The 19,838-nt window shown below is 41.2% G+C and overlaps 1 protein-coding gene across 3 annotated transcripts in view; it reads right to left on the reverse strand.

Annotated features, from left to right (window-relative positions):
* MYPN (myopalladin) overlaps positions 1–19,838 on the reverse strand; it is a 106,017-nt gene that overhangs the window by 19,294 nt on the left and 66,885 nt on the right. For all 3 annotated transcript variants that reach the window (XM_038009168.2, XM_038009169.2, XM_038009170.2), the window contains 3 exons: positions 17,737–18,327; positions 16,928–17,066; positions 3,506–3,727 (listed from right to left, as the gene is read on the reverse strand). In XM_038009168.2, the coding sequence (XP_037865096.2) occupies positions 3,506–3,727; positions 16,928–17,066; positions 17,737–18,327 (952 nt within the window). The remainder of the gene's footprint in view (positions 1–3,505; positions 3,728–16,927; positions 17,067–17,736; positions 18,328–19,838) is intronic.

Here is a 19,838-nt window from a genome sequence, read left to right on the forward strand (position 1 = left end):
TAATGGATTCACTGTTGAATTCTACCAAATATTTAAAGAACTAATATCAATTCTACTCAAACTATTTCAAAAAATTAAAGAGGAGGTAATATTCCAAACTCATTCTACAAGACCAGCATTATCCTGATACTCAAACCAAAGACCCAATAACAACAACAGCAACAACAAAAAGATGACAGGTAAACATTCCTGATAAACATAGGTGCAAAAATCCTCAACAAAATACTACCAAACTGAATTCAACAACACATTGAAAAGATTATTCATCATGATCAAGTGTGATTCATCTCAGCTCTGCAAGGATGATTCAACATAGGCAAGTCAATAAACACGACACATCACATCAATAGAATCAAAGACAAAAACCATATGATCATCTCAACAGACAATGAAAAAGCACTCAATAAAATTCAGCACCTCTTTATGATAAAAAAAAACCCTCAACAAATTGAGTGCAGAAGGAACACAACACAATGAAAGTCATATATGACAAACCCACAGCTAATACCGTACGGAACAGGGAAAAATGGAAAGTCTTTACACTAAGATCAGGAACAAGACAAAGATGCCCACTTTCACCACTTTTATCCAACATAGGCCTAAAAGTCCTGGCCAGAGTAATTAGGCAAGAGAAAGAAATAAAGGGTACCCAAACTGGAAAGGAAGAAGTCAAATTATCCTTGCTTGCAGATGACATGATCTTATGTTTTAGAAAAATGTAGGCTCTATCAAAAACCTCTTAGGGTAAACAAATTTAGTAAAGTTGCATGATACAAAATCAACATACAAAAATCAGTAGCACTTCTATACACTAACAGCAATCAATCTGAAAAAGAAATCAAGAAAGCAATACAATACCTACAAAAATAAATAAATAAAATGCCTAGGAACACATTTAACCAAAGAAGTGAAAGATCTCTACAAGGAAAACTATAAAACACTGAAAGAAATAGAAGAGGGCACACACACAAATGGAAAGATATCCCATGTTCACGAATTGGAAGAATTAACATTGTTAAAATGTCTATACTGCTCAACGTGATCTTCAGATTCAACGCAATCCCTATCAAAATACCAATGACATCCTTTGCAGAAATAGAAAAAACAGGCTGGGAGTGGTGGCTCACGCCTGTATTCCTAGCATTTTGGAAGCCCGAGGTGGGTGAATCACTTGAGGCCAGGAGTTCAAGACCAGCCCGGCCAACATGGCGAAATCCCATCTTTATTAAAGGTACAAAAATTAGCCAGGCGTAGTGGCACACAGCTGTCATCCCAGCTACTCGGGAGTCTGAGGCAGGAGAATCGCTTGAACCTAGGAGGTGGAGGTTGCAGTGAGCAGAGATCTCACCACTGCACTCCAGCCTGGGCAACAGAGCAAGACCCTGTCTCAAAAAAGGAAAAAAAAAAATAGAAAAAGCAATTCTAAAATTCATATGGAATCATGAAAGACCACAAATAGCCAAAGCAATCCTGAGCAAAAAGAACAAAGCTGGAGGCATTATGCTACTAGATTTCAAATTATACTATAAAGCTATAGTATCCAAAACACCATGGTACTGGCATACAAATAGACACATAGACCAATGGAACAGAATAGAGAACCCAGAAATAAATCCATGTATTTATAGCCAACTCATTTTTGACAAGGGCACCAAGAACATACATCGAGAGAAAGGAAAGCCTCTTCAATAAATGGTGCTAGGAAAACTGAATACTCATATGGAGAAGAATGAAACTAGATCCTCACCTGTCACCAGATAAAAAAATCCACTCTAAATACATTAAAGACTTAAATGCCAGGCCTGAAACTATGAAACTACTAGAAGAAAACAATGGGGAAACACTATAGGATATTGGTCTAGGCAAATTTTTTGGGGGGTAAGACCTTAAAAGCACAGGCAACAAAGGCAAAAATAGATAAATGGGATTACTGCAAGTAAAAAGCTTCTGCACAGCAAAGGAAACAATTAACAAAGTGAAGAGACAACCTACAGAATGGGAGAAAATACTTGCAAAGTATTCATCTGACAAGGGATTACTAGCTAGAATATATAAGGAACCCAAACAACTCAATAGCAAAAAACAAAAACAAAAACCAAGACTGTTAAAACTGGGCAACAGGCCTGAATAGGCTGGGCGTGGTGGCTCACGCCTGTAATCCCAGCACTTTGGGAGGCTAGGGTCTCCAGGGTGGATCACCTGAGGTCAGGAGTTTCAGACCAGCTTGGCTAACATGGTGAAACCCCATTTCTACTAAAAATACAAAAATTAGCTGGGCATAGTGGCGGGCGCCTGTAATCCCAGCTACTCAGGAGGTTGAGGCACGAGAATCGCTTGAACCTGGGAGGCAGAGGTTGCAGTGAGCTGAGACTGTGCCACTGCACTCCAGCCTGGGCGACAGAGTGAGACTTTGTCTCACACACACACACAAAAGACCTAAATAGACATTTCTCAAAAGAACACATACAAATGGCCAACAGGTATATGAAAAAATGTTCAACATTACTAATCAACAGGAAAATGCAAATCAAACCCCAAGAAATATCATCTCACCAGAGTTAGAATGGCTATTACCAAAAAGACAAAAAAATAACAAGTGCTGGTGAGGATGTGGAGAAAGGGGAACCCTCATACACCATTGGTGGAAATGTAAAGTAGTGCAGCTGTTATGGAAAACAGTATGGAGACTGTTTTCTCCAAAAAACTAAAAATAGAACTACCATATGATCCAGCAATCCCACTGCTGGATATATGTCCAAAAGAAAGGAAATCAGTATGTTGAAGAGATATCTGCACTCCTGTATTTATTGCAGCACTATTCACAATAGCCAAGTTACAAAATCAACCTATGTGTCCATCAGTGGATGAATACATAAAGAAAATGGGGTATCTATACACAATGGAATATTATCCTGCTATAAAAAGAATGAATGAAATCCCATCATTTGCAGCAAAATGGATGGAACTGGAAGTCATTATGTTAAGTGAAGTAAGCTGGGCACAGAAAGACATGTATTGCATGTTCTGACTTATATGTGGGAGCTAAAGGAAATGATCTCATGGAGGTAGTGAGTAAAATGGTGGTTACCACAGTCTGGGAGGGGTAGACGGGAGAAGGGAATGAAGAGAGGTTGGTTAATGGGTGAAAACGTACAGTTAGATAGAAGAAATAAGTTCTAGTACTTGATAGTACAGTGGAAAAATTATAGCTAATAATAACTTGTTGTATATTTCAAAATAGCTAGAAGAGAAAAACTGTAATGTTCCTAATACACAAAAAAGATAAATGTTTGAGTGATGGATATCCCAGTTATCCTGATTTGATCATTACACACCGTATACAAGTATAAAATATCACATATACCCTAAAACATGTACAACTATATCAATAACAAATACAAAAAAGAAGAAAAAACATTGTGTATATTTTTTAAAGACCTTCTTGAAGGCACTGTCTATAGTTCCATGCTGTTAGGTAGCCAACTGGCTTGTCATCTTCCCCTACCTTTGGAACAGGTATCCCAACAATTTTGCAAGTGAATGTGACTGGAGAGCCTTCTGTGACCCGGAAGTGCTTGAGTCTCTTGTCAAAGATGGGAGCAATACACTTGCCCGTGGGGATCTCATCGTGTTGAATTTCATCATCTGATTCATCAACAGGAGTACGTTCCAAGCGAAACTCTATTTCATTCATCAGCCTCTGCTCAAAGCTTGAAATTTTGTACTCCTGTCAAAATGACAAACATGTTTCAATTTCCATATGGCAAGGAAGAACATGTCCATCAGGACAATTGAGGAAGCCACTTTTTAAGATTCAGACATTAGATTTATATCATGAAATCCAAATAAACCAGATATGTTCCAGATCCAGTTTCTCACCGTAGAGCACTAAAGGAAATGTCAGTGTCTCTCCTAAAATCCCACATGGCCTTAGTGCATCCTGACATTCCACCTGAGCATGCAGTCCCAGTAGAATTCTGTAGGAAATGGAATGTAGATGGAATATAATTTTCAGAGCTATATTAGTGTTCCTTTCAATATGGATAACTTCCTATAGAGTTATTTTGGCAAAGCCATTCTGAACTGCATTCTGATATATGCCTGCAACGCCTGCATCACCAGCTTCTTGTCTCTACTGGATTTTCCCATCTTCACACTTGAGGAAAAGCTGTCTTGAAAAATATATCGCTACTGTAACAATACAAGATGGTGGGAAAAAAAAAAAAAAGAGGCCAGGCACAGTGACTCACACCTGTAATCTCAGCACTTTGAGAGGCTGAGGTAGGTGGATCACCTGAGGCCAGGAGTTCGAGACCAGCCTGGCCAACACGGCAAAACTCTGTATCTACTAAAAATACAAAAATTAGCTGGGTGTGGCGGTGCACACCTATAATCCCAGCTACTAGGGTGGCTGAGTTATGAGAATTGCTTGAACCCAGGAGGCAAAGGTTGCAGTGAGCTGAGATCATGCCACCACAATTTAGCCTGGGCAACAGAGCAAAACTCTGTGTCAAAGAAAAAAAAAAATAAGAAAGAAAGAAAGAAAAAGAAAAGAAAAAGGAAAAAATCTCTCTTAACCCCATATCTACTTTCACTGCATCTCTCTGCCCCCCTCACAACAAAACCATTTGAAATAATCCTCTGCTGTTATGAGATCATTTCATTGTCACCTATTGTCTTGCTAACCTACTTCAATTAGTCTTGTGTTCTTTTTGTTCCTCTGAGATTGCGACTGTCAGGGTCTTCAAATATGCCACATCTAATTGTCATTTATCTATTCTTACCTTACTTGATCTAAGCAGCATTAGACACAGATGACTACTTTTTCCTTTTGAAACATTTTCTTCCGTGACACACCATACTGGTCTTTCCTTCTCTTTCTCTTGCCGCACCAGTCTCCTGTGCTGGCTCCATCTCTGCTCTAGGTGAGCTCATCCAATGTCCAAGCTTCACATACTTTCTGCTCATGACTCCCAAATCCATATCTCCAAGCCTGGTTTCTTTCCCAGAATTCCAGAGTCATATACTACTATTCTACATTATGATGTCTAATGGGCATGTCAAACAGGATGGCTCAAACAGAACACGCTTGATTTCTGTCCCCCAGAGATACTCCTAACCTCCTTTTCCTCATTTCAGGAAATGGCACCACTATTCATCCACTTGGTTAAGTGATTAAACCAATGTTTCTCACACTCTCTACCATGAAAATCAGATTTTAAAAATTTCCAGCCTGCACTTTTGTAAAGTAAAATAAAAACAAATTACTAGCAAAATGAAAGAAATGCAAAATTATTGTATAGTATATAAAACTTCCTTGTCAAATTTCTATAAAATTTTCTGAATTGTTACCCTTTTTTTTTTTTTTTGAGACAGAATCCCCTCTGTTTTGTTGCCCAGGCTGGCGTGCATCCTCTGCCATGCCCAGCTAACTTTTGTATTTCTAGTAGAGACGGGGTTTCACCATGTTGGCCAGGCTGATCTTGAACTCCTGATCTCAAGTGATCTACCCACCTCAGCTTCCCAAAGTGCTGGGATTACAGGCATGAGCCACCATGCCTGGCCCTGAATGATTACTCTTAATTTCTGTGCTAATCTCAAGGCAGAGAGGTGACATCTTGCAGGCTGGCACAGGTCCTCGGACCACACTTTGACAGCACTAAGTAAACCCTAAAACTAGGACTCATTTTGGATTCCTCTTACTCCCTCTCCTTGCCATAGCCTGCCCATCAAAAATGTCACCTCCCCAAAGCAGCCTGCCTAGATCCCTTCATTTAATGTAACTCCCCATTCTAATTCTCTACATAGCACTGGTTACTATCTAGTATTTTTCTTGTTTGTTTATTGATTGAATGATTGAATCTCCAAGTGTTAGAATGTTAGCTCCACAAGAGCAGGGATCTTGTTTGTCTTCCTTCCCCCTATACTGACAGCACCTAGAAGAGTACCGGCACCATGGCAGGTGAGCACTTAATAAGTATCTGAAGAACGAGTGAATACATGAATGAAATAGAAGCAATCATTTGTTCTGACATTACCACATCTTTGAGGAATCTGGAGCCATGTGCTTGGGGTGAGAGTGAGACCTTTGGTTAAACTTATGACTCTAGTTAACCCTAATTTTATAATTTAGGGGAACTCTATGGAGATGGTACTGGCATGCTCCTGAAGTGGAATTTGGAAGCACATGGCTGATATGCACCTGCCCCTAGTCAGTGGGAGAGTGACTGAGTTCAGCACTCGTGCATTCTCAAGCTAAATCACGTTAGTGATGTCCTCTAATTACGGTCTTATACATTCAGTATAATCATCTGAATTTGGATAGAATTTTAACTTCAGAACTACAGAAACTAAGTGTTTCTTGGTTTTAATTTGTTGGAATCAATTTTAAATCTGCTCCTCTCTGCCACATCTCAAACTGGGTAAAAAAAAGTAAGTACCCAGTTCTTATAGGGTGGAAAAAGTGATTAATTTCCCATAAAGTTTATTAATTTTTAATGAGATCATTCAAATCAGTTAAAGTAAAAGATCATTACTGGATTCTGAAACCAGATTTAGTTGAAATATATTAAGATTATTTTCTACATTATAGGAATATTTTTGGGAAAAGTTAATAATTAAAGCTTCCACTATCCACCTATTAGGTGAAACTATGTGAAACTGACATTTTTGTAGGTCAACAATGGTAGACTATCAGAAGTTTCATATGATTCAACCTAATTCTTCACAATGACCGTATTTTCCATAAATATATTATATAGTCTCACAAGTTTGAAGTATTTTCTAGACTTGCCAGTTTAAAATCACACCAGGAATTTTTTTTTCTTTGTTGGACTGTATTCATGATTCTAAATTGATATTACTTTTCTTTTTAACAAATTTGGGTTTATTTTCCAGGATGTTTAGAAGTAAACCAATAAGTCGTTTTATTCCGTTACCATGTGAGATAGGTGCTACATTTCATTGTTTATGATTTTCAAATTACATTCAAAAAGAATAATTCACATAGTTCTCACTCCACATGCAGATCCTAGACCCCAAACTTTTGATGAGGGTGACTTCTCCATTTATTTCAGGCTCTGTGATCATTGGTGGAGAGGGGTGTGGACTGGGTGCCTGTGTTCACAGGGAGAAGTGCCTAGAGGTGCTGACTGAGCCTGTATCTGGCAGGGGGTGTTGGGGAGGGTACATGGATGGCACCTACCCTAGAGGCCCACTAGGGAATTAGCTGGGGACTCTTGCTATGGGTAAATCATAAAGAAAAAGTTATTGTTTCCTAAAAGCTAATCTGTGCTTTTCAGAGTTTTCTGTTTATATTTCAGAAACAAAGACTAAAGCAAGCAGAAGTCCCAGTTTCTTTCTTTTTTTCCTCTTTTCTTTTTTCTTGTCCTTTCCTTTCTTTTCTTTTCGCTCCCCGCTTCCTCCCCTCTTTCATTCCCTCCCTCCCTCCCTCCTCCTTTCTGACGTGATTTCGTTATGTTGCCCAGGCTGGTCTTGAACTCCTGAGCTCAAGCAATCCACCCGCCTCAGCCTCCCAAAGTGTTGGAATTATAGACTTGAGCACGCCCAGCTGGAAGTCCCAGTTTCCATCATCATCAAGTTACAGTCATCCACCCTTAAACCGTTAACAGGAATGGGGAGGCTGTATGGCTTCAGATGTTTCCTTTTCACCCACCAGAGATTTTCTTCTCTCGATGCTACAGATCCTGGTCCTCCACCTCCCATTTCCAGCCCCCACTTCTCAGCATACTCCCGGGACTGGAGTAGTGCTGACCAGCCAAGGACAGGGCACAGGCACTGAAAGCCAGAAGGGAAAGCTCCAAGGCTTCGTCTCCCAACCTGTCCCTTCCCTGACACTGGGGCTGCAGCTCTTTCCCCAGATGTAGCCCTGGTGTTGTCCATTGCCCGCCCTCATTCCATTCCTGTTTCCTCTGCTCCTATCTCACTTCTATATCCTGCCACGGTTCCTTAAAGAAATGCCTCAAAAAATACAAAAATTAGCCGGGCGTGGTGGTGTGTGCCTGTAATCCCAGCTACTCAGGAGTCTGAGACAGGAGAATCGCTCGAACCCGGGAGGCAGAGGTTGCAGTGAGCCAAGATCATGCCATTGCACTCCAGCCTGGGGGACAAGAGTGAAACTCCATCTAAAAAAAAAAAAAAAAAAAAAAAAAAATGCCTCCAACAGTTAACACTGGATCTGGGTTTACTCTGGTAAATCTTATTTGGGTCATTCATGCATCCGATCCTTTTATCAGTTCTCTATGAAAGGCCCTTGTTCCTATGGGACTCTGTGAAGAAAAGGGCATATCAAGGTGGATATGACTCTTTTTACTCTCACATAGTCTGTTTCCAGTTATTCCTGAAAACCCTTACAAAGGCTTTTCTTGCTTCATATCAGGATATTACATATCTGAATCCTAATTAACAGGAACAAAAGAAGAACTTGAAGGATTAAGAGAAACAAGAAGACCAGTCCCTGAGGTCTACAGAATAAAATAAAAGGAGTAACCAAGGAGGCAGCCCAAAATGGAGAAGTATTCTGGGGGGTTTTCTTTTTTTTCTTCTTGAGACAGGTTCTCACTGTGTCACCCAGGCTGGAGTGCAATGGCGTCATCACAGGTCACTGCAGCCTTGACTCCTTGGGTTCAAGCAGTCCTCCCATCTCAGCCTCCCAAGCAGCAGAGACCACAGGTATGCACCATCATGCCCAGCTAATTTTTAATTTTTTTTCTAGAGATGGAGTCTCCCTATGTTGCCCAGGCTTATCTTGAACTGGGCTCAAGCAATCCTCCCACTTTGGCTTCCCAAAGTGTTGGGATTACAGGCACAAGCCACTGTACCTGGCCTCTGGGGGTTTTCAATAGGCAAGAGGTCTTAACCTTCTATGGCTTCTTATCTTGTTTTATTATGTCCTCAAATTTCCAATCCATCCATACCACCTCTAGCCCCTATTCTAATAGACTTCTTGCTACAAGCTAAAGAACCTTCTCTACAGTTTCTATGGCCTGACTAGGGAGAGCTGGTAAGTTCTTAGCTAACAACACTGTTAGAATTATTACAGGGAAAGATGAATTCCTGAAATTCTATATTCTGAACTATTTTTTTTCCAAAGAAATTTTTTTTTTTTTTTTTGGAGACAAGGTCTGGCTCTATTGCCCAGGCTGGAGTGCAGTGGTGTAATCTCAGCTCCTTGCAAACTTTGCCTCCTGGGCGCAAGCCATCTTCCCATCAGCCTTCTGAATAGCTGGGACAACAGGCACACAGCACCCCCACAGCTAGCTAATTTTTGTATTTTTGGTAGACGGCATTTCGCCATGTTGCCCAGGCTGGTCTTGAACTCCTAAGCTCAAGCAATCTGCCCGCCTCAGCCTCCCAAAGTACTGGGTTTAAAGGCGTGAGTCACCATGCCTGGCCCCAGAGAAATATTATTATACATGGTGGTAAGTTATGACTATACTTATACTTCAGAAACACAATCCGTTATAGATATACAGCCTTTAAGCACCTGCCTGAGAATATAAATACCACATTGTCTCTATGTATTCCAAACAACAAATTTTAGGAAGTTGATTTTAAGTTGGGGCCTGATTTTACAGAATTTAAATGCTTGAATTGATTTAGCCAAAGGAACTACAGAAGCAATATGATGAAAATATGTGCTTTTTGTTTGACCATAAATGTGTATAATAAATACACACTTGGCTATATATTTATTATCTTAACCAGTACTCCAAGTTGAGAGGTGATGAAAACAGAGAGCCCAATGAGTTGTTTAAAATATACTATTAGAGGCTGGGTGTGGTGGCTCATGCCTGTCATCCCAGCACTTTGGGTGGCTGAGGCAGGCGGATCACCTGAGGTCAGGAGTTTGGGACCAGCCAGGCCAACGGGGTGAAACCTCGTCTCTACTAAAAATACAAAAAAGTAGCCAGGTGTGGTGGTGAGTGCCTGTAGTCCCAGCTACTTGGGAGGCTGAGGCATGAGAATCACTTGAACCCAGGAGGCACATGTTGCAGTGAGCCGAGATTGTGCCACTGCACTCCAGCCCGGGTGACAAAGTGAAACTCCATCTCAAACAAACAAACAAACAAAAAAACAAACAAAAAAACCAAAAAAGGCTATATATATATATTACACATTATTAGTAACCAGGCAGTGAGGATATACTTGTAACTAGATTGTAATCAGAAGTTCCTACTGAGGCACCAAGATGGGCTAGATATCAGAAAACAAGTGACTTTTGAGACATACTATTCTTCAGAAATTCCAAAGCAGGTGCTTAAGAACAGCTTAGATAATTTCAACCTTTTACCTCCATCACAGACACAAGAGTCAGGAGGGAGAAGACTCAGCAAGAGGACTTTGAAGAGAGCTATTAATGCCTGTGAGATGCCTACCTCCATCCCTAACCCTGGGGTACTTGTTTCACCTCAAGTTTAGCGAGGGAGACTAAATGGACCCCCGTGGAGAGGGTCCATTGGAGAGCTTGGAGAGCTTGCTATGCCTCCTACAGTTAGGGGGACACAAGGGTTTGCCATCTGCCCCCTGCCTGAGAAATCTGAAGAGTGAGGAGCAAGCTGGCTGTTTGGGGATGGGCAAGCAGAAGGCTGTCTTGAGTGGCCTGCAGGCCTACAGTGTGTCAGGGCAGAGGGCGTGCTGTGATTCCCATCATGCATCCGTAGGCCACAGACAAAACAAAGTCAATGTGGGATCAGCTTAGGTCCTTTCAGGATCAGGAAAGGAAGGAATCAGGAGCAGAAGTTAGGCCGGGCGTGGTGGCTCACGTCTGTAATCCCAGCATTTTGGGAGGCTGACGTAGGTGGATCACCTGAGGTCAAGAGTTCGAGACCAGCCTGGCCAACATGGTGAAACCTCGTCTCTACTACAAATACAAAAGTTAGCCAGGCATGGTGGCAAGCACCTATAAGCCCAGCTATTCAGGAGGCTGAGGCAGAAGAATCTTGAACCCAGGAGGCGGAGATTGCAGTGAGCCGAGATCATGCCACTGCAATTCAGCCTGGGCAACAGAGCAAGACACCGTCTCAAAAAAAAAAAAAAAATTAAAATTAAATGTAAAGGTATTTTCTGCACTGTTCTGCACAAATGTTTCACTATCAATCCACGGTCCATAAATGTGCATTTTAAATGTCCAGTACGGGGTTTATGCTGTGTTCTCCATGTTCCTTTGCCTCATCTCCTTTGTGAGTAAAAACAGGAGTTTTTGTGTTAGCTGCTCATAGATGATGTCTACACTCAAAGAAAAGAATATTTTTTTCTATGTAAATCTGGGTGTTACAGAAATTAAATCAATGAGAAATGACCCATCCTCTCTAGGCTCATGAATTGCATAGAATTAGAGTTGCTCTACGACAGGAAATGAAAAGCTAAAAATATTTACTTCAGAAGAATATGCCACTTGAAAATATAACCATTTTTTTTTTTTTTTAAACAGACAATCCTCTTAAGGCTGATAAATTGACAATTTGAAACATTTGATTTCTGGGACACATCTGCAAAAAGTTTCTTCAAATTGGCAGTTCCTTCAAATTGGTGGAGACAGTTTTTCTGTTGCCAACCATAGTGTAATGACGCATCCCAGTTGGACATGGCATTGCTGAGATATGGGCCATGATCCAACAGTCACTGCCTGAGCTCACCCCTGGCTTTCTCTACTCTGTGTCCTGAGCCTGGAATTCAGGGGCAAATAATCAAACAGGATCAAGCCAGCTAAGAAACCTGCTCAAAGTGTTCCCAATAGATTCTGGGTATGATGTGCACTAAAAGAAAGCATTGCGTGTTAGAGAAAGTGTTATCCTTTTCTTTCCAGAGACAGCCAGAGTTTAGAGACAGAAGAAAAGATTCCTAGATAAACTTGGAGGTAGGCTGGGCACAGTGGCCCACGCCTGTAATCCCAGCACATTGTGAGGCCAAGGCAGTGGATCGCTTGAGCTCAGGAGTTCAAGACCAGCCTGGGCAAAATGGTGAAACTCCGTCTGTACAAATAACACAAAAATTAGCCAGGAGTAGTGGCACGTGCCTGTAGTCCCACCTACTTGGAAGTCTCAGGTAGGAGAATTGCTTGAGCCTGGCAAGTGAAGGTTGAAGTGAGCAGAGAATGCACCATTGCACTCTGCACTCCAATCTGGGTGACAGAAACTTGGAGGTTCACATGCCTAGAAGATAATTTCTTTTGCTATTTATCTAGCAATCACTTGTTGCCTTCAATAGAAATAACTAGTTGTCATAGCCTACCCTGTCTCTGCTGCCAAATTCTTAGTAAGTACCTATTATGTGCTAAACACTGTGATAGACAATGGGGATACAACATTCTGCACCTTCTCTACAACATTCTCTCCAACGTTCTCTACCTTCAAGGAGCTTACATAAAAATACTTTTAATCCAATTTTGTACTTAAGAATAAAGACTTCTTAAAAGATGCACAGATTTACTTTATACTTAAATGTTTGGTTAACACAAGAGTTTTGTTTAATTTCTGTGTGCTTTTAAAAGTTTTCATCTTGGCGAAACCTCATCTCTATAAATAAACTACAAATAAGCAGGTGGCTTGCACCTGTAGACCCAGCCACTGGGGATGGGGCTGAGGTGGGAGGATCACTTGAGCCCGGGAGGTCAAGACTGCAATGAGTGGAGATCGCACCACCACACTCCAGCCTGGGTGACAGTGATACCCTGTCTCAAAAAAATAAAAAAGTTTTCATCTTTTAAAATCAGCTGATTAAGTTGGATTATTACCATAATGGGTAGTATCCATCATGAGGTATAATCAGAATCTATATAGTCAAGTGAACTATTTTCCATAGTTTTGCAACAAATCCAAACTTTTCTACTTGGTTAACAGTTGTATTACCTTATCTGAAACTAATGTAAATCCCATAGCTGGGATTGATCCAGCAATGTTCACTGAGCACCTACTCTGCACCATGCACGACAGGGATGCAGCAATGAACAAGACACCTCCCAATCTGAGCCCCCAGGGAGCTTCTGACAGCTGCATTCTATGTGGGTCCATGGCAGAGGATACAGAGACACTTCACTATCCCAGCAGCCAGGGTCCTGCAATGCCCAAAGTGGGCAGCATAAAGCCAGTGGTCTTACAAAGTAGAATGTAAGGCCAATGTGAAATTCTTGTTAGAAAGGGAATGAATGGCATGACTATTCATGGCTCACAAAAGAGGATTGTCATAAAGAATTCATGGTAAGAGATGAAAGAGGAAAGACTTAAATAGAAGATCTGACAGAACAGCTTAGAAGGAGATTAGAGGAACAAAAGGCAGAACAAAAATTAGGTACTTATTTTTTTTCCTCTGTCACATAGGGCAGTATCTGGAAACTGCAGATAGTTTAAAAGAAATAATAATAATAATAATAATAATAATAATAATAATAATAATAAAAAGCAGGGGGTGTGAGAGGACCAAATAAAGAGATGGGAAAGTTTCCAGAGAAATGAGGTCAAGGAGGAAGGCTGGAATAAGACATTAGCTGGGGGTAGAGGGGTGGGAAATGGAGATTAGAAATTAACAATCAATCAACATAGCTAGTCAACAAATACTTATTGGGTGCAGAACTTCATGCTAAGTCATGTATGAATTAAAATCATTTGTCATGAAAGCTGCATTATGCTTTGCGATCCTGGATTCCTTTTTTTAAATTTTTTTATTTTTGAGGAACAGCCTTGCTCTGCCACCCAGACTGGAGCTCAGTGGCACGATCTTGGCTCACTGCAACCCCCACCTCCTGGGTTCAAGTGATTTTCCTGCCTCAGCCTCCCAGGTAGTTGGAACTACAGGCACCCACCACCACACCCATCTAATTTTTGTATGTTTAGTAGAGACAGGGTTTCACTGTTGGCCAGGCTGGTCTTGAATTCCTGATCTCAAGTGATCCGCCTGTCTCGGCCTTCCAAAGTGCTAGGATTACAGGCTTGAGCCACCATGCCCGGCTGTGATCCTGGATTCCTTTGACTTTTTAGATTCACCACTCTAACCTAAACCATTTAGGTTTTATCGATGTCCAGTCAAGATCCACTGGTGATGAATGGTACTCTTCAAAATAGGAAACGATGCAGCCTAAAATCTAGAAATAAGGAAACCTTTCTCTTGGCTTATCCCCAACTCAAAGACACTTGGTTGTAAGTTTAGAAAGCTAAAAATTTTAATAAATATGAGCCTCTGAAAGGATGGCACCTTCTCATTTCACAAGGTTCTAAGAATCAACAAATGTTACTTACTAATTGTAAATATATAAGATGAGTTAAAGGGCAAAGACTGAACTATCACAACAGAGAAACACAAAGCAGTAGATACATCAAAGGAAAACCATTTTAAAACATAATTTATAAATCTGAGTTCTGGGGAGAAAATTGGTTATAGTCAGTAGTATTCATTGTTCAAGGACTTCTGATTTATTTTCATGCTCTGCACAATGTGTTAATGCTAGATCATGCAAATGTTCTAGGACAGTTTATTCTTTATTTACTTACAACTAAAATAGGGCAAGAGAACCCAGCTTTCTGGACCTAAAAATTTTCAAAGCAAAACAAATGCATACTCTTCCGAAGGAATCATTTGCACCCCCTTCCCATGTGTGTAGGCTGATATGGGAGTAAGAACACAGATTGCTTTCATGCCTGTGACCCCGGACGCAGGCCTAGATCAATACACAGGTGTCTCTTCATAGTTTTTCTCTGCTTGTCTAATGTTTTTACACTTTCCTAAGCTGACTTTCTTAACTTCACTAGCGTGGGTCACAGTATATTTTAGACAGTTCTTCACGACGTTTTTATTATCATTTCTCAAGGCAGCAATGGATAAAACAATATAATATGATCATCATTTTATTTCCCAAAACTTCCTCAGAGTCAACGTCTGCCATCCAAATGCAAGCACTCCATTTCAGACAGCTCCTAGTTTCCCAAATTTCATTTATGCAGCTTGGATTTCATTATCCATGGCATGGAACGTAGTCTAAGATCAATTCTGTAATTAACCAACTGTAATAATTCTCAGAATAATAATTCTCAGAAGAATGACACATGTCACAAATATTCAGATGAGTGTGTTGAGATGCTTTTAGAGACTTTTCTAGTTCCTGCGATTAGTCCAGAAGTTAATTCATGATGGAGGTTTAAGAGAGATTTCCACTGGATTTATGGCACTCAACTTGTGGAATTTCATGTTTACTTGTACACACATGTCAGGTAACTAAGAGAAAAACCCTTCTTTCCCCTGAGTTGGGCAATGGGGTATCCTGGATCTACCTACAGAGTAACTATAAAAGTAAAATCAAACAGCGTATGTACTGAGCTAGCATTGTTTTTACAAGGCTCTAATTGCTCGCTCTCCCAGTTGTAAAAGACATAGGCTGAATACAGCTATGATTACAATGATTTAGAAGGATTAACAACCACAAGTGTGGTGACAGTATTATAGGAAAACAAATCTGCATTAGATAGAGCAACATTTATAGGGCTTGAAGGTAACTGTTCTCATAAAACTGAAAACGCTGCAGCATTTCAGGGAAAATGTGAGAGTATCCTGGAAACCACAGCTCTAGTTCCAGTTGCACTATTGAGCCTGTGCCTTAGTTTCTCTGTCTAGAAGATGGAAGAGAAGAATAGGTGGCGTTGGTATTTGCCTCCCAGAAATAGATGAAATTTGGTGAAATAATCCATGAAAAGTATACTCAGTTATGGCAAGTTTAAATATTCCCCTTAATAATTTTAAGTGAATTTTTTAAAGGTTTTAAGCACCACATTTTCAAAAGAATCCACTCAGTATAAGTTGCTTAATATATAACACAATTGCAAATTACTGTATATCCATGGCTCCACTGGAAGTAAGAGACAGAAACACTAAGGAAAACAGCATGTGCTCCGGGAAATCGGGAACTTTGTTTCTAGGAGTTCACAAATTCCACAATATTTGGCATATTGTATTGACTGAAATTTTGTTATATTTTTGTCAGTTCCCATCTTGGGAAATAAACCAAGAGTTAGATTATTAAATGTAAACCTGCATTAAAAATAACCATTTGATTCTCAAAAGCAAAAATAAATGCCTCAAATCAGAACATGTTCAGTCTATCTCTCTTTTGTTTGAATGATGCTCGCAGGTGGCTTTCCTCTCTTTCCTTTGGTGGAAGCATTTACTAGAAAGCAAAAGTTGTACAGGTTGAACCACAGGAAATTGTCTAATGGCTATTTCACATGATTCAACCTAATATAAGGATTGAGAAGTACTGGTGACCAAACTTTTAAGCACATTAGATTGAAGATTAGACAACTTAGAACCCCAGAGTTCCTTAAAGTCTAGGTCATAGGCTGGGTGTGGTGTCTTACGCCTGTAATCCCAGCACTTTGGAAGGCTGAGGCAGGATTGCTTGAGCCCAGGAGTTTGAGACAAGGCTGGGCAACATGGCAAGACCCCTATCTCTTCAAAAAATTAGAAAATTAGCTGGGCCTGCAGTCTCAGCTACAGTGGGGTAAGGTAGTCTCAGTGTGGGCTAAGGCAAGAGGATCGCTTGAGCCCGGGAGGTCAAGGTTGCAGTGAGTCATGATCGTACCACTGCACCCCAGCCTGGGTGACAGAGTGAGACTTGTCTCAAAAAACTTTAGATTGTAAACTGAGCTGAGGATTGCTGGGATGCACAATAGATTGTTTACTCTCTTCTTTAATATATCCTATTCTAGGTAAATACATGTAAACAAGTAAACTGAGTTAACTACTGGGAGAATTAAGAACTGCAGATCCACACAGGCAGATTTCTTTGGTTAGTCTGTGCTCTACCATCTGAGCTGCAACATCCGGCTCACTGAGGTTACCTGAGTATCCGAGGACTGAATTAAGCAAAATTATATTCCTTACAATAAAATTTCAATAAACCTTCTGAATCCAACAATCTTACCTGCTGGTTTGGTCTGACATCACTGAAATTTATTTTTTTCCCCAAGTCTCGAATCACCGCGTTCTTAGTTTCACGAATGTCATCATCATTCACTGGTTGAGGAGACTTTGTATTTTTCTTCACTAATCCCTGGGACGGCCTGTAAGATAAATCCACACCCAACACACCCATGAAAAGCACTGGCCAGGGTGAAAAGGCCTAGAAATCAGAGTGGTTGAAGTGACAACCAGAAACCAGCAGTCATTAGGCACTTAGGGAATTAAGCCCTGTGCAGAGAATCAGTATTTGTAAACGTCTTTTTGGTATTTTAATTAAAACAAAATTTTTTTTGAAACAGAGTCTCACTCTGCTACCCAGGCTGGAGTGCAGTGGTACGATCTCGGCTCACCACAACCTCTGCCTCTTGGGTTCAATGATTCTTCTGCCTCAGCCTCCTGAGTAGCGGGGATTACAGGCATGCACCAACACGCCCAGCTAATTTTTTGTGTTTCTCCTGGAGACGGGGGTTTCACCTTGTTGCCTAGGCTGCTGTCAAACACCAGACCTCAAGTGATGCACGTTCCTCGGCCTCCCAAAGTGCTGGGATTACAGGCATGAGCTACCACACCTAGCCTGATATTTTAATTATTAATAATCATTCAAAGTAATCATCTCCTTTGTCCTGAAGTGTTCCACATCCATTCTGTGTCTAAGAGAATAAGATTATCTAGGAATCCACAAAATGAGAGCCCTGTCCCAGATCAAGCTATTCAACGTACATATCGCCTCTTAACTAGCATCTTACATCAAGAAACCTCAATGACACTTACATGGATGGTGCACTTCTAGGCAGCCCCATGGCATTTGTGGGTGGGATGGAAGGGAGAGAAGGCAGAACAGAGCTGAGAAAAGCCACAGGGTTCTGAATCCGGCTGGTAGGAGAGACAGGAGTTGGGGACACACAGCGGGGCTGAAACTGGTTTCCGCTGGGGATGGAAAATGTGAGTGGTGGTGGTGTTGGCTCTGTTGGGCCTGGTGGGGGTGGCTCATTTTGGATGGAAAGCCCTCCTGGAGATTTGGTTTGCATGGAGGGGTGAGACACTAAGAGGCTTTCTTTGCTCACTGTCCTCTGAATAGTTTGAGGAGTGCTGCTCAAAGTGAACACCGGAGAGCTGGAAGGGGCCACAGTTGCTGCGGTGGTGTTCGTGGAGGGGAAGAAATGCTTCGGCCGGGCCAAGCTGAACGTCTGTGATGAAGGAGCCTTCACCTGCTTACTGGATGTTGTCACCGCTGGGGGAGCAGTGGAGTTCAAAACACTCATGTTGAAAGGAAACTCCTTAGGAGATGAAGGAGATGGGTTTTGCAACTGGTGTTGTTCCAGTAAGACTTGGTTATGAAGCTGTTGTAACTGAGTGGAATCACTGTACACAAAACAAGGGTGGAGAGAGAGAAGGAAATGTGTTATTATTGGCCTCACCTTTCAAACAATGTACAGACAGACTGTTTATAACTTGATGATAGGCGGGGCACGGTGGCTCATGCCTGTAATCCCGGCACTTTGGGAGGCGGAGACAGGGGGATCACTTGAGTCCAGGAGTTTGAGACCAACCTGGGCAACGTGGTGAAACTCTGTCTCTACAAAAAAAAATTATATATATATACATGAGGCCGAGGTGGAAGGATTGCTTCAGCGATCCCAGGAGGATCCCAGGAAGATCACTTGAGATCCCAGGCTTGAGCCTGGAGGCGGAGATTGCAGCGAGTCCTGATCGTGCCACCGCACTCCAGCCTTGGTGACAGAGTGAGACCTGTCTTAATAAATAAATAAAATAAAATAAAATAAAATAACTTGATCCTAATAAAGAACACACAACCAGAGTGGCAAGAATCAGCTGACCAATAATTGGTGAGTTTGTCTTTCCTTCTTTCCAAGGGCATCATTGACACTGTATTCTTTGTATTGTGACCTTTGAGTTGTGCAACAAAGAGTTTATAAATTGGAAAAGAGAAACAGAGACAATGTTTCTCTTGTAGGCAGTGCTCAAAGTTCTGATGACCAGCGGAAAGTATCCCAGCTGGAGAACAGAAGGCACTGAGCTACACACCAGTGTGAGTTACTGAAAAGGGCAGAATTCTCCATAAGAACATGCTGTATTCTCCACTCTGCCTTGTTTTAGAGCAGACCTTAAGAAGCCAGATGTGTTTCAGAGGGGTTTCTCATTCTCTTGTGGTAACAAACCTTTATAGATAAGGTGACCATATGTCCCGATACATTCAGGAAGGTCCTGGTTTAACATCTTTTCCTGGCATCATTATTTTTGTTTTTGTTTTTGGTTTTGGTTTTGAGACAGAGTCTTACTCTGTTGCCCAGGTTGGAGTGCAGTGGTGCGATCTTGGCTCACTGCAACCTCTGCCTCCTGGGTTCAAGCGATTCTTGTGCTTCAGCCTCCCAAGTAGCTGGGACCACAGGTGTCTGCCACCATGCCCGGCTAAATTTTGTATTTTTAGTAGAGACAGGGTTTCACCATTTTAGCTAGACTGGTCTTGAACTCCTGACCTCAAATGATCTGCCTGTCTTGGACTCCCAAACTGGTAGGATCACAGGCGCGAGCCACCATGCCCGGCCCTGACATCATTATTAATAGAACTCACTTTCACTCTCAGAAATGTCCTAATTTGAATGATGATTATATGCTCACCCTGATTATAAACCTTGCCTTAGACTTTTATGGTTCCTAAAAGGAGAAAGATCAAACTGGAAACAGTTTCTCCATTTACAGAACCTGAGTCACAGAGGCATCACATGATTTGCCTTAATGGTCCGTTGAATTCAATGGTCTGTTGAATTCAGTGGTCTATTAAATTTCTATTCACAAAAGAGTTCTTTTTTAACAAAGTGTAATGAAAATGTCTTAAAATCATATATGCATAA

Source organism: Chlorocebus sabaeus, chromosome 9 (genome assembly GCF_047675955.1).
Source record: "Chlorocebus sabaeus isolate Y175 chromosome 9, mChlSab1.0.hap1, whole genome shotgun sequence".
NCBI lineage: Eukaryota > Metazoa > Chordata > Mammalia > Primates > Cercopithecidae > Chlorocebus > Chlorocebus sabaeus.